The sequence below is a fragment of the Zosterops lateralis genome (assembly GCF_965231275.1).
Source record: "Zosterops lateralis genome assembly, chromosome: 2".
NCBI classification, from domain to species: Eukaryota; Metazoa; Chordata; class Aves; order Passeriformes; family Zosteropidae; genus Zosterops; species Zosterops lateralis.
Window position 1 is genome coordinate 68,711,129 of NC_139763.1, and position 13,803 is coordinate 68,724,931.

General features: G+C 36.1%; 1 protein-coding gene across 3 annotated transcripts in view; it reads right to left on the reverse strand.

The window, feature by feature from the left end:
• Nucleotides 1-13,803, reverse strand: part of PDS5B (PDS5 cohesin associated factor B) — a 101,619-nt gene that overhangs the window by 79,368 nt on the left and 8,448 nt on the right. For all 3 annotated transcript variants that reach the window (XM_083854749.1, XM_083854748.1, XM_083854747.1), the window contains exon 2: nucleotides 1,990-2,115. In XM_083854749.1, coding sequence (XP_083710875.1) covers nucleotides 1,990-2,097 — 108 coding nt within the window. In that variant the 5' untranslated portion in view covers nucleotides 2,098-2,115. The remainder of the gene's footprint in view (nucleotides 1-1,989; nucleotides 2,116-13,803) is intronic.

The window sequence follows — 13,803 nt, forward strand, 5'->3', positions numbered from 1 at the left end:
ATCTGTACAAGTCAGGACAACAAAAATCAGTCATCCTATCTGCAGAGCAATCCATCACAGTGTTTAAGCAAAAACAAAGGAAAACAAGTTAGTTCTCTTAGCATCATTTTCCAGGTTCCTGCAAAGCAATAGGTTAGAGGATTTCAGAGCCTGAAATCACACCCAGACCACCATGATTTATTCTCCTGGAGCTTCATCTTCCAGATGTGGCACATATTTCTTAACCCGTTCAATTTTTACCACATCATTATACAGAAACAAGCTTTGGAATTTACTTGTATAAAACTTACAGAAAAGTATATTATTAGGTTGCTGGTCTAAAACTAATATTTCATTAGATAATAACTTGGTTCTTGTGTATTAAAAGAAACTGTGGAAAAATGCTTTTCTCACACTATTCATCATTTCCAAGTGTTTATCATCTTCTTTCTGTCTTCAGTGCTGGTTCACAACTGTCACCATTTAGTTTCTATCTCCTTTCCAAATCTATTATAAATTTCAAGAGGGCATCAATTCAAAAATGCAGTTATGTTAATGCAGAACTCTGCATATTTTCATTTTATTCTCAGATTTCCCAATAACCTGCATTTATATTAATATATCGTCATCAACAAACAGCAGAATGTCTGCTTGTGCATAGAAAAGTGCTTTTCCCCTACTAATTATGTGTATTTGGCAGTCAGAGAAATCAAGAGGCTAATAGTGCAGTTATTTATCAACTACTGCTCTTTAGCACCTGCAACTGTTTATACTGAAGTTCTGTACACTTCTGGTGTAGCGTGGATCATCCAACCTGATATAAAAGAAACACTGTGCAGTTTTTTCCCTGCCTGAGCACCAACGAATTCACAGCCAGAATAAACAGCTAACAAGAAACACAAGACATCTTACAAAGCCCTCTTATTCTGCAAGACAGATCAAGATGACAGAAGGGACTAGACATTCAAGGCCAAAAATGAAATTAAGTTATAGGAGAAAAAGGATTAGTAAGAACTGTGGTGCTGCATTTCCACAAGCTGGAAAAAATATGCAAGTGCTAACAAAGAATTCCTTCTCTTAGGAATCACTCATATGTAGAGTTATAAATGTTGTTTTTTATTCAGCACCATAGAATGCAATATACTCACTAAAACCAAAACCCCAAAGCCTAGACAGGTTGCTGGGGGGAAGAGGAGAAGCAATTCTTGTGTTTTGTGATTTTATTGGTTTTTGTTCATTTACCCATAGTTCCAACTGACTTAAAACTACTGCAGAAAAACTCCAAATTAAGCTCTTCCATCTGTTAGAATACTTAAGGTTCCTCTCCCACATCTGTTCCCTCCTGTTTCACAGGGCAAGCCCAAGCTGCAGGCATTCCTTCTGCACAATACAGGCCTGCCTTTTTGTGAGAGTACATGGGTAGATACAGAATTGTAGTAACAAAATGAGCCTCCAAATCTGTCCAACCTTCCTGTACACTTAGGCCAAATAAAGTGGTCAAGAAATTCAAGACAGGAATACATCAAAGACTGTAAGTATAGTCAAGGTATATTGACTAAAGTATAACAAAGACTACCTTCATCGTGATACAGGCTAAAACAATGAGAATAAAGGCTTTTACAAACAAACCAAGGAGCAAAAAGGTATAAAAGGGATGTACTGAGAGGTATTCAAATTATTTCCAAAATTACAACTCTCTTTTAGAGAGGAAAATACTGGAAAACAATGAAAGTACTGACTAGCATTGTAGCTGAAATAAAATTTAAGTAGTATTTGAAATCGATGCAGCTCATTTCTACTTCTAAATGCATTTAAACCTTTTTTGAACAAGCCATTTCAAGAAAGTGTAGAAGATAAGGCACAAGAGCAAACAAGTTTCTCCTTCAACACATAGAAAAGGTAAAGCCCAAAGAAAAAATAAAACCCCACCTTTCTAGATATATAGTAACAGGATCATTGAACATCTTTTACGATAAACTTTCATCTGCAAGCAATTACTTGCTTACTAACCTTTAGCCTTCTCACCATCTCTTCTTTAGATATTTTATCAGAGATTTCTTTGACTCCTGGAGGATATGTGATTTTTCCATCATTGGCTCTTGTCTTTGAATGAGCCATGATTGCACGGTTTTAAAACTGTGGAAAGAAATTAAGAAGACTATGTTATTTAACTAGTTCAGTTCATGCTTAACCACAGCTGTCCCACTTTGACAAACAAAATCCAACTAGAAATATATCAATGAACCCATAAACATACAAAAAGACAAAATATTTTGATTGGTTTCAGTAATCTATACTGTGTGGGAGACAGCAACAGTTTTGATACCCAGGTAGATTGTTGTACGACACAATAAAGCTTTCAAGCAGTACAAATCAGAAAAAAAGCTAAAATTCCTCATTCCAGAATGTACTTGATCTTCACACTAATGAGACACAACCAAGAATCTCACTGTACTGTATGATCTGTTTCCATCTATTGGTAATAAAAGATTCCAGCTGGCTTCAGTGTTCAGACATTTGAAGTGGACTTTGTGTTCTCTTTACTCTTTTGGAAAACTTAATTTTCCAAAAAGCGAAAACACCAGTGTTGTTAATTGTTACACATCACCAGTACTGCCAGACAGGCAGCAGATAGAGAATTAAATTAGAAACAGAGCAGACCAAATACAATTCTTTCCTCTATGCCATTAAAGCCAAGTTTTCAAGTGAAATACTGCAGATAAGCAACGGTAACTTCTTCCTAAATTCTAACAAGGAACACACCACAGTTACTTGGTTTCTCAGTCCCCTTAAAGTGATGCAAATGCAGACTACCATGTAATCCACTCTAAGTTATGCAGAGTTTCATTGCTGTAGAGAAGGAAGCTGAACTGAAACCTTTACTTACATAAAAGCAATCAATACAAAAGATGGTGAAAAAAAATCTAGATGGCATGTGTGGGGACAATCAAGATCTTAGAAAAAGACTCTACCAGTTACAAATTAAGAATGTAACAAAAGAAACAAATCTCTTTGTCATTGTATTGATATTTTTATTTATTTAGCTAAAAGTATGATCTACTTCTAGCAGTCATGACTGTTCTGAACTGTGAATTCCAAGTCAGGTATTTTCCTCCTACAGGCCTGCTATACAAAAGTCTATGTATACTTTGCATTTCTTGGAACTATAACACCAGAAATAAAAATCAGCCAGAATCCACAAGAAGAGATGGGCTAGCAGCATGTTCCATAACAGCCATAATTAAAACCTACTGGCCCCCAAGCCAAGGGCATTCTACACTGAAGGAGAACTAAAACTTGAAATACATTAATCTACCCAACTCTTCCAAAACGTGTCAACATGTTTTGTATTCTTTAGTTCGTATTTCATGAAAACAATCCAAGTTACAGATTTTGCTTCATCTTCACCTAATCTTTTACCAAACAAAAAGTTAACATTGGCTTTTAATTTTTTTTTTTTTGCAAAGAACACATACAGCACGACACATTTTATTTTTGTAAATAGGGAAAACATGAGTAGAACAAATAATCAGATTTCATTCAACAGGCATAACATGCAATGTACTTCAACAGATACACGAAAGTCAACTCAGTTTCTGTCATCTTCTCCACACCTACATACACCCAGCAGTGGAACAGCGCCACATGCTTGCAAGTTGTAGTAAACATTGACAATGACAAAACTGGAGGAAAAAAAACCTCACTGAAGTAACTTTTTCTAATACCAAAATATGATGTCACTTTTATCCTCATAATATTTCTTCACTGCACTGTCATGATAGTGAGTCTAGGACTCCTCAGAAGTACACAGAAATTGTAATGAAGTTCACTCCTCTTGCCATTTGACATAGATATTCCCTTCTACCTTTCAGATGGGATGATGTTATATATTATAGCTAAATTCATTTTAACAGCTCATCACAGCAGAAGGGAGCCTTGCTTGCCTGAATCTGAGAATATATAAAAGCATCAGATGCTTTGTTGGACCAATCAAATTTACCAACTCAAAAAACAAGCCTAATTGTTTTTGAAAAGCGTGTGACAAGCATCAAAGCTAACTCAAGGGAAAGAACAGGAACTAAGGGGACTGGGGAACAAAACTCCATTTTCCAGTGGTGGATAGCTGTCAGATCAGATCAAATGCAGTGGAAACTTGATTAGAACATGGGGATGTAGTCCCATTTGGAGCACATTTTGAAATAATTCAAAGACTGAAACTCATACATTACAGACAAGTTGAACTGTGGAGCCAGTATGACCGATGGCCACACAATCAAGCTTTTAAGCTCCAGTGGCATCCAAGGTCTGGATGAAACTGAACATCTGTATTGTGTTTATGTGGCAAGGTTTTGGTAGTGGGGGAGGCTGAAGGGAAGCCCCTGTGGGAAGAGACCAGGGGCTTCTCCCAGAGCAAAGAGAGCCAGATCCAGACAGCTCCAAAATGGACTCACCCCTTCCCAAAGTTGAGCCATCAGTGACACCACTGGCAGCGCCTCTGTGATAATATATTTAAGAACTGACAAAAAATGCTGCACAGCAGTTACCAAGAAGAAAAGTGAGAAAAACATGAAACAACCCTGCAGACAGCAAGGTTAGTGAAGAATGAAAACAATCTCCCTGCATTTATCTTGATCCACAAGCTTTTTTTGTCTTATTTCTTTCCCTGTTCCATTAAGCAAGAAGAGTGAGAGAGCAGCAGTGTTAGCACCTAACAGCCAGCCAAGGCTACGGACAGGGATGTACACAGCTCATCCTTTGCAGAAGTACAGAAAAAAATAAATAGGACTTTATTTTCCAGAGAATTAATACATCTAGTCTTGCAGGTTCAAAAATAATTCTAAAAAGGTGCTAAGAAATAGAACATAAAGGATAAAGAATCATAAACCTAACATTGAGAGAAACAAAAACCACTCAAAACAAACAGCAGAAAACAAAACCCATCATTAAAAAAAAAAAAAAAAACCTCAATGCTAAGCAATTCCCTTGTTACAACAGTTATAACTTCAACAATTACCCAAATAAAACTTCATTACATCCCACTGCTAGAAATTCTGTTATTCTAGACTGCCAGTATAGCTGTGCATACCTAGCTTTATCAAAATTATCTGTGTTGAACACTTAGTAGAATCTAGGATTTTATTCTGGGGGCGGCGGGGAGGGTGTTTTGGTGATTCTAACCAAATGCAAGTCCCTGTGATTTCACATTACAGATACATCAGCTGTTTCAGTGAACTTCTGCCATGGAAAAAGAAGACAGTAACAGCTAAGAAAAACAACCTCAAGGCCAACTGTATCTACAACATCTTGAAAATAAAAATCCATAAGCCAGTGATGTGATATCCAGCGACTGAATTTCAAAAAGCTTTCAAAATTCATTTTTATACATCCAGGGTACCACAAAAGACAACAGTCTAAGATGACAAGCGTTTTGTAAGAAAGAAATTCTTTGAAAGCATCTTTGAGATTTAACAGACTCAGCTGACAGTTTCTACTCTTTTTTTTATAACAAATGAAATTTTAGAAGTTCTCCACCATGTTTTCAAAAATCCAGTGTTATTTCATATACACCATCAGAAGGGAAAGAGCACATGTCTTACAAGAAGAGGCTGAGGGAGCTGGGGTTGTTTAGCTTGGGGAAGAGGAGACTCAGGGGGGACCTTACTGCTCTCAACAACGATGTGAAAAAAGGTGTGGTAGGGTGAGGATTGATCTTTTCTCCTGGGTAATGTATGACAACACAAGAGGAAATGGCCTCAAGTGGCATCAGGCAAGGTTTAGATTTGATATTAGGAAAAATTTCTTCACCAGAAGAGTGGTCATGCCTTGAAACAGGCTTCCCAGGGAGACTGTAGAGTCACCATCCCTTGCAGTGTTCAAAGGTCCGCAGTGGATGAAGCACTTCGGGACAGGATTTTGTGGAGGACACAGTGGTTCTGGGTTAACCGTTGGACTCAATGATCTCAGAGGTCTCTTACAACCTTAATGATTCTATGAAAAACGAAGATGTTCACATGGATGCCTTTTTTAAACCAAGAAAACACTTCAGACTGTGAAATGCTTTGCACCATGCAGAACCCAAGCACATAAACTAAACCTAAAGATGTGCACTATTTCTGCTGTTATATGAGGATAAAGAAGGGAGACAAGAGTGACGAAAAAACTTGAACAAATATGTAACAAATAAATTCCAGTCCAACAAATAGGAATAAAAATTATGATTCTATCAGACTTTTTTTTTTTTTTTCAGTTATGGTAAACAGTACTGTAAGTTAAGTCTTCAAAACCTACAAAGAGAGTATTTAAAATACAAACCCTACTATTTGTACACAAGGAGATGATACAGTAAGACTTAAGATGTCTAGGAACTGCTTCTTTCAACACAGAAGCGCCACTGCAATTACAATTTCCCAAAGACCTAAAGTCAGGAATCAAGAGCAAGTCTGTAGAAGTATATTGAAAAATACTATGTGTAAAACAGCATGACAAATTAAAAACTAAGTTATAAGCAAGGTGGGGTGGAAGAAACTATACAGAGAAAAGAAAGATGACAAAACACATACCCTTTGTACAAGGACAACAGGAAAACTAAAGCATGGAAAAGAACCCAAAAGTGGAAGTAACATTTATTGGGCGTTAGAATAGGATGGATTAAAAATTCATTCACTCTTTGTGACAAAAATCATCACATTTAATCTAAAATTATGATTATCAGTCAGACCACAAATGGGAACAATCAATTAGTCTAAACAGAGTTAATTAGTAATAAGTAGTACTGCCAAAATTTGGTCAAGCTCAAATAAATACACGAGTTCTGTACATAATCAGTAGCATCCAGTAGCTACTGAGTTCCAGCTAAGTCTACTGGCCATTATATTATTAAAACATTCAGATGTTTTCTGTAAAGTAGATAACTTCACACAAATTACTTGCTCAACACTTTAAAATATGGATTGTGATTACGAAAATAAAACATGGATTGATATCTTGTACTTTAAGTATCTATGCAAATATACTTCCTAGGTCAATAAATATCATTAGAGGATGTTAAGCCAGTGATCTAACTGGAGGACTTAAACCACACTCCATTTAATTGTATAATGTTTGGTTGACAGTTTACATTGCCCATGGTGATTTAATTAACTGTGCTAATCATTAAGCAAACTGTGCCCTAACACACATGAAGTCATCACGTGTCAACAGTGACTTTCCAGAGATCTATACATGTGTTTAAATCCTCATCCTCCAGATAGTTTTGTAGAAGTCTTACCCAAGTGATGAAGCAAACTTTGCAAATCAACCCCTCTATTCCTTGCAAGTCTGTCTCCTGCCTTACTACCACTTCCTCTTTAAAATCCAGAACCCAAACACAAGGACTTAGAAGATCACCAGAAACAGTGATCAACTTAGCAAATTCTATCATCATTATTATTTTTCAGAACTTTCACTGAATATACATAATTATCTCTATAGCTATTCCTGAGATAATTTTAAAATCATGTATATAAAATCTAAGAAAGTATACATCAAATATATGTAGACTAATACACATACTTTTAAATCTATTCTTGCAAGACATTTTTCAGTGTGCCAGTGAGAATAACATTTTCTTCACATTCACAAAGGTATGAGAAGCTCAAGTGAATCTAATAAGTGGTTGGCATGACAGAAAATTTAAACCCGTAAAGAACTAAACATACATTTCCACAGTTCATATCATCCCAACAAGGAAGTATAGCCAAAAAAAGGACTGGCAAATATTCATCAACACTTTCTCCACAACCACGCAGGATGACCAGTGGCTTCTCACTATCACAGGCCATTCCATCAACAATACAAGAACAGTTTAGATGATGCAAAAACATTTTCCTGAAGTGTCTTCCTTGCACACTGGGACACTGCAAGGAAGCAAAATCTTTTCTACCTCATAAATTACACCACAGATTTCACGCCAAAGGTCTATTCCTTTTTCAACACACAGTTTGTAATTTCTTGTTATTACTTACACATATTCTTTTTAATTTTGCACCCTCAGTGGGTAGTATCCTTGTATGAATTAATATAAACCATGACAAATGCTTGAAGCTCACTAACTTTGTTTCAACAACACAGGACGTAAGAAAAAATTTGTCAAGATGTAATTTCCACAAGAGATGCAACAAGATATCATTAAGAGATCACTCTCAAACTCAGAAACGGAAGAGGTAGGCATCTTTCTACTTCATCAGTATTATTAATAAAACACAAATAATATAACAATTTAAGTCATTTACAGAAATTCTTTACATCCTGGTCCGTTCCTGCTGGCATACAGCTGACTGACAATTGATCAAGGTGAGAAGTGACTTAGGTGTTAGACACTTGCATTACCCAACTGCCACCAAACTGAATCTATTTCCATAATGAATCTACTGCTAAGGAGTTATCATTTGGCTATAGAAAGCCCCTCCAAGATGAAATTTAGCAGTTAATTTTCTGCTGTTGAATAAAATAGAAAACTTTAGTGTGTTGTACCAAGGGTACTTATGTAAATCCAGGTTGTTTTTCATACTGATTCAGGTACAACACCTAGACTAATACGTTCCATTCCCTTTTAGAAATGTATCATGTTATACTGTTTACTTCACTACCATTAAATCAAGATACTAGTATTGTCCATTATATCAGTAAAATGCTAGCTTCCCATTTCTGTAAGGCAGCATACAGGAAGAATTTCAGAAGTCACTCATTAAATGTCTTCTGGAATGAAGACCCAAATTATAAGGTAAAAGTAACACTCTCAGTCCAACAAATAACAAAAATGTATTGGGTTTCACTACAGAATGCCATTTATGGCAGTCCTTTGACAGCCATACAGAAGTAATAATACCTGTTTAAATTAGGAAATACTTTTTCAAACTTACACTAGAAAATACAGCAAAGCACATTAAGTTTCTTTATTAACATATTAAGTAAGCGCTTTGTGGAAAATTAAAAGATGTGCAGGTGGTAACTGTGCAAGAAGAGAGATCATCACAATGTAGAGAGGACTTGGAGGATTCCGAAAAAGAACAAAGAAGAAAAGACTAGGACATGATAACAAAATCAGCACATGCTCACTAAAGAGCCTCAAGCTACTTAAACAGTCACAATCAGTTAGCAAATGATCCCAGGTAAGTCCCCACTTCTGCTGATAAGATTTTTTTCAAACTTCATTAAAGAAAGCCTCCCAAAGATTTATGAAAGTAGAAAGTATTCAGTACCAACTTATCTCAGCACACAGCTCTCTCCAGTGGCGTTGCAGACACTTGCAGCTTCCACAAAATGTGACCCAGCTTTAAGTTTCAGCATTTTTCCAGATGTTACTGTTGTCATTTTTCTTTTAATAAAACTGTCTCTTGTTTTATGCCATTTATGAAACAGCATTTTCACTGAAACACACTCAATTAAAAAAAATATTAGAAAATATATAAAAGTATTCACCATTAAACCATTCAATAACCTAAGGAAAAATAAAACTGACTTATTATTGTGGAATGTCTGTTCTCACACTTCTGCTCAAGACTAAGTAAAAGGGACTATAGAAATTAAAATGGCTTATTTCTGTGCATGGCTGCACAGAAAAAAGGAAAAGAAATTACAAAGAGATAAAAACTGGAAGGCAACAGTAAAAGAATCTGACAGAGAAAGAAGAGTGTAGGCTGACTAAATATGATTTTAATAAAACAGACATCTGCAATGTATTTGCCAGTTAGTCAAGTACTATGGAAAACATTCCTTAGGTGGTCACATTATGCAACCACACTATACAAAATCTTAAGAAAAGACAAACTATGACTAGTCCTCTGAGTGTTCAAACAGAAGTGATTTGGTGATGTACACAACTCCAGCAGGGAGGTCACAGGCAATGCCCATGCCAAAGGAACAAAATTAAGCTTTAAGCTTTGACTGGGGTGCAAGAAAAGTTTTTATACTACTAAGTCAACTCCAACAACCACTCAGTGAAGTTTTAAATTGTAATTAGAGCCCTCAAAACAGGACAGTTTTACCACAAAGATAAGGAAATATAAAAATAAAGACAGAATTGAAGCCAAACTGGGATATCCACTGTAAAGTAGCTTAATAAAAAATAAAAAAAATTGCACATCAGTACCTAGAATCAAAAAGGAAAAAGTGCTGCTGTATAGTAATGACTGTAAAGAAAGAAGTTACTGAAGTATCCTATAAAGTCAGCTGAACACCCATTTTCAAAGAAATTACAGGTAAAATTTTCCTGTGATAACTGGTAACAACTATCTTTAATCAGAAGTTACTGTGTCTATACTTACAAACTTCACATTTTCAAATCAAAGCAACTACATGGGCACCATCCAAGAATTCATGAACGACTGTGGAATGCAAGGCTTTTTAAAGGTATTTAAAAATTAAGGTGCAGTACTCTTCAATTTAAAAAATTTAAGTTTACTTTAAAAATTAAGGTATACTGCAAGAAAATAAAAGCAGCACTCCCACTAATAATGCAGAGCAAAAAAGTAATACTACTACCACCAGAGCTGCACTAGTTTGATATCAGTAATATTTTAAGAGTTTAAGAAAAAAGTCTGCATGCTGAAGTCAGAATTTCAAAAACAGAGATAAATGTAACTTTTAGGTTTATCATATTACCCAGAGACAATTCATGTTTGGTTCATCTGTGATAAAACAATTAGCACTTTCCTTCCACCAAATATCATTTATTATGGAAGCATTCAATTCGAAATCATAGGCAGATGAATGCAGAGATGGATGAGATTGTAATTCAGTAAAACATTGAAAGGAAAGTTTATAGAAACAGAAATGTTTGCAAATATAAAGACTGCATATGAACACCTAAACAAGAATATACTCTCTAACTGAAAAAATAATCAGCTGTCAGGGGAAAATAACAGGAGTCTAAAGAGGAGTCCAGTGCCTAGGTTCAAGTACAGTCTCATGGTGATTCTTCTACTCAGCACTAACTCTAGGACAAGATACTTCAAGAACCTCCTCTCCTCACTGAAGATACTCAAGCACTATGTGGACAGAATCCTGTACAATGTGATCTAGGGAACCCTGTCTGTGAGCAGAGAGGTTGGACCAGGTGACCCACTGTGGTCCCTTCCAACCTGATCCATTCTGGGATTCTGTGGAACAAACAAACCAACCCCCACAAGCCCAAAACTCCAGCTAACACCCATTGTAAGGTGCTGGCAAGAACTTGCTTGGAATACAACGTGCAGCCACCAGCACCTATCAGCCAGATAATATAAACTGGGAGAAGCGCTCATGAAGTCTATTACATGAGGAAAGCAGGTGCACTGAGGCAACAAGAAGAGACTGCCAGGAGGGCAAGTAGAAAAGAGGCAGAAATCACCATAAATCACACAAATACCAGGAGATCCCACCCTGATTCAAAGAAAATGAATCACTATAAGACAAAAGGTAAAAGATAAATAGCTCAGTGAAGAAAAACTGATCATGAGAGGTAGATTTCTAGGTTTTAAATTAAAAATTAAGAATTACTTTCTTGTTAATATCTGAAACAAAATATCCAAATAGAATATGGTACAACTTGTTCAATATGCAGAGATCAGCCCCTTGCTTTCATATGGTATGTTTGAAAAGCAGACCAGGCCACAAAACATTCTTCTTCCAGAATCACCAGAAACACTGGAAGTTCTTAGGCTGGTACTCTAAAAGAAGAGAAGAACTGACAACCAGCCTAGATATCAAAACTCCAAAATATCACAGGTTTATAGTCATAATATTGACACAGCCATCTTTTACCAAGGAGGTTACTTTAAGATTTAGTAAGGCAGGAATTATTTGTTTCCTTCCTCCAACTACTAGAAAAGAATGGGAGAAAAGAGGCAGGAATTATTATTTTCCTTTACATTAACTATTTTTGAAACAGAGTAACAAAAAGCAGTCATAGAAACCTCAGAGACCTTGCATTACATAATTTCAAATGATTAACAGCTGTAGGACTCACACAAGTGGAGAAAAAAACCCATGCAAGAATGGCATAGAAGCCATGAGGAAAATAAGGAGAAGGTAACAGGAAGAGGAAGGCAACTACAACACACAGATATCAGGCACAAATCAAGTTTAACCCGTGTTGCCCCTTAGGAGGAAACAACACTTGGTACTATTTTAGTAGACCATTTATTGGGCTAAAAGTGCCTTACTGAGTCTTACCATGAAACTTATTTGGTTTTTTTGTTTTGTTTTGGGGGTTTCTGGTAAGAATTAAACTTAAACAAATGTCCTCCCAAGAAAAAAAAATCAACACTAAGAATACTTGAAAAAACAGAATAAAATACTAAAGGGAAATAAAATAAGGAACTAAAATAATAAAAAAAATTACTAGTATGCTACCACAGAAGCAAAACAGCATGCAAAATTTCCCAATGGTCAATAAATACAAAGTTGCTTTTGTAAAGAGTCAGAATTCATATACCTAAATGAGATGCACTTCCATTCCCAACTTTGCATATAATGTTCAAAAATACAAAATTATATGCTTTACATCCTACTGCAAATTATTTGTTACAGAATTACTGAAGATCAAACAAAGAATGCTACCAGGATGAACTGTGACACCTGAAAAGAAAGCATGGGTATTCAACTGCAGTCAGATGCTGTCCAACACTACAGTGCACCATCCACCCCTAGTCAATATGAATTATAAACAGACATTCATATTATAACTGCATATACCAATCTTAGTACCAAAATCACATTCAGCTGGGTGTTTTACAAATAGAAGTTGTCTACCCAGATGGCTTCTATCGTTCAGCTTTTCTTCCCAGCTAAAACATTTTACTTTGCTTTTTGCAAAACTGTGACAGAAAAGCAGACTGAAAAAGAAAAAGTGTCCCCAAAGACAGAGAAAGAAGCCATAACTGATCACAATGCACAAATCAGATGAAGACATACTACAATCAGGTGAACAAGACCACAAGGACCAGCAGTAGTTGACCAATCTAGTCACCTACTGTCATATAAGGATCTATCAGTAGGATTGCTAAAAAAAAAAAAAAAAAAAAAAAAAAAGGTGAATATTCTCTTCATATTTAAGTTTTAACTTACCTTTGACACCTACCTCAACACTCAACCAATATATAAGTCCTCTGCCAATAATATATTGACTCCTGTAATTTTTGCTAATACAGTTATTCATCCCTTAAAATTATTTAGCCCTATGGGGTTGAATGGGGTTGAATTTTCACAGAATGGCTGAGACTTAAGGACAGTGACCTTGCAAAAGCCCAGACAAACCTGTGCTGGTTCTTTACCACCTTCACAGTGAAAACATTCTGAACGAACTCATGTTCCAGTTTGTGCACATTGCCTCTGGATCTATTACTGGGCACCACTGAGTGGAGTCTGCATCTTCTGTGTGTCCCACTTTCAGAAATCTACATACATTAGTACATTTTAATCCTGGGTTTTGTATAAACAGGAGCATATGTAAAGCTATATTAACTTTCTTGAGAGTAAATTTCCAAACTCTGGTTTGTTTTCTGCTTTGAAGTTCATGTTTAATATTTAGTTGTCCTTCAGTTGCAGCTCCATCACTCACATTAGGACACAAGGTGATGGAATGAAGCTGCATCAGAGGAAGTTCACATTGGACCTTAGGAAGAGGTTCTTCACTGACAGGTGATCAGTTACCCCAGGGCAGCGGCCATGGCACCAAACCTGTCAGTTCAAGTAGTGTCTGGACAACACTCTTAAATACACAATTAAGTTTTAGGTAGTCCTGTATGGAGCAGGTAGTCAGACTTAACAACCCTTTTGAGTTCCTTCAAGCTTGAGAATGTCTAT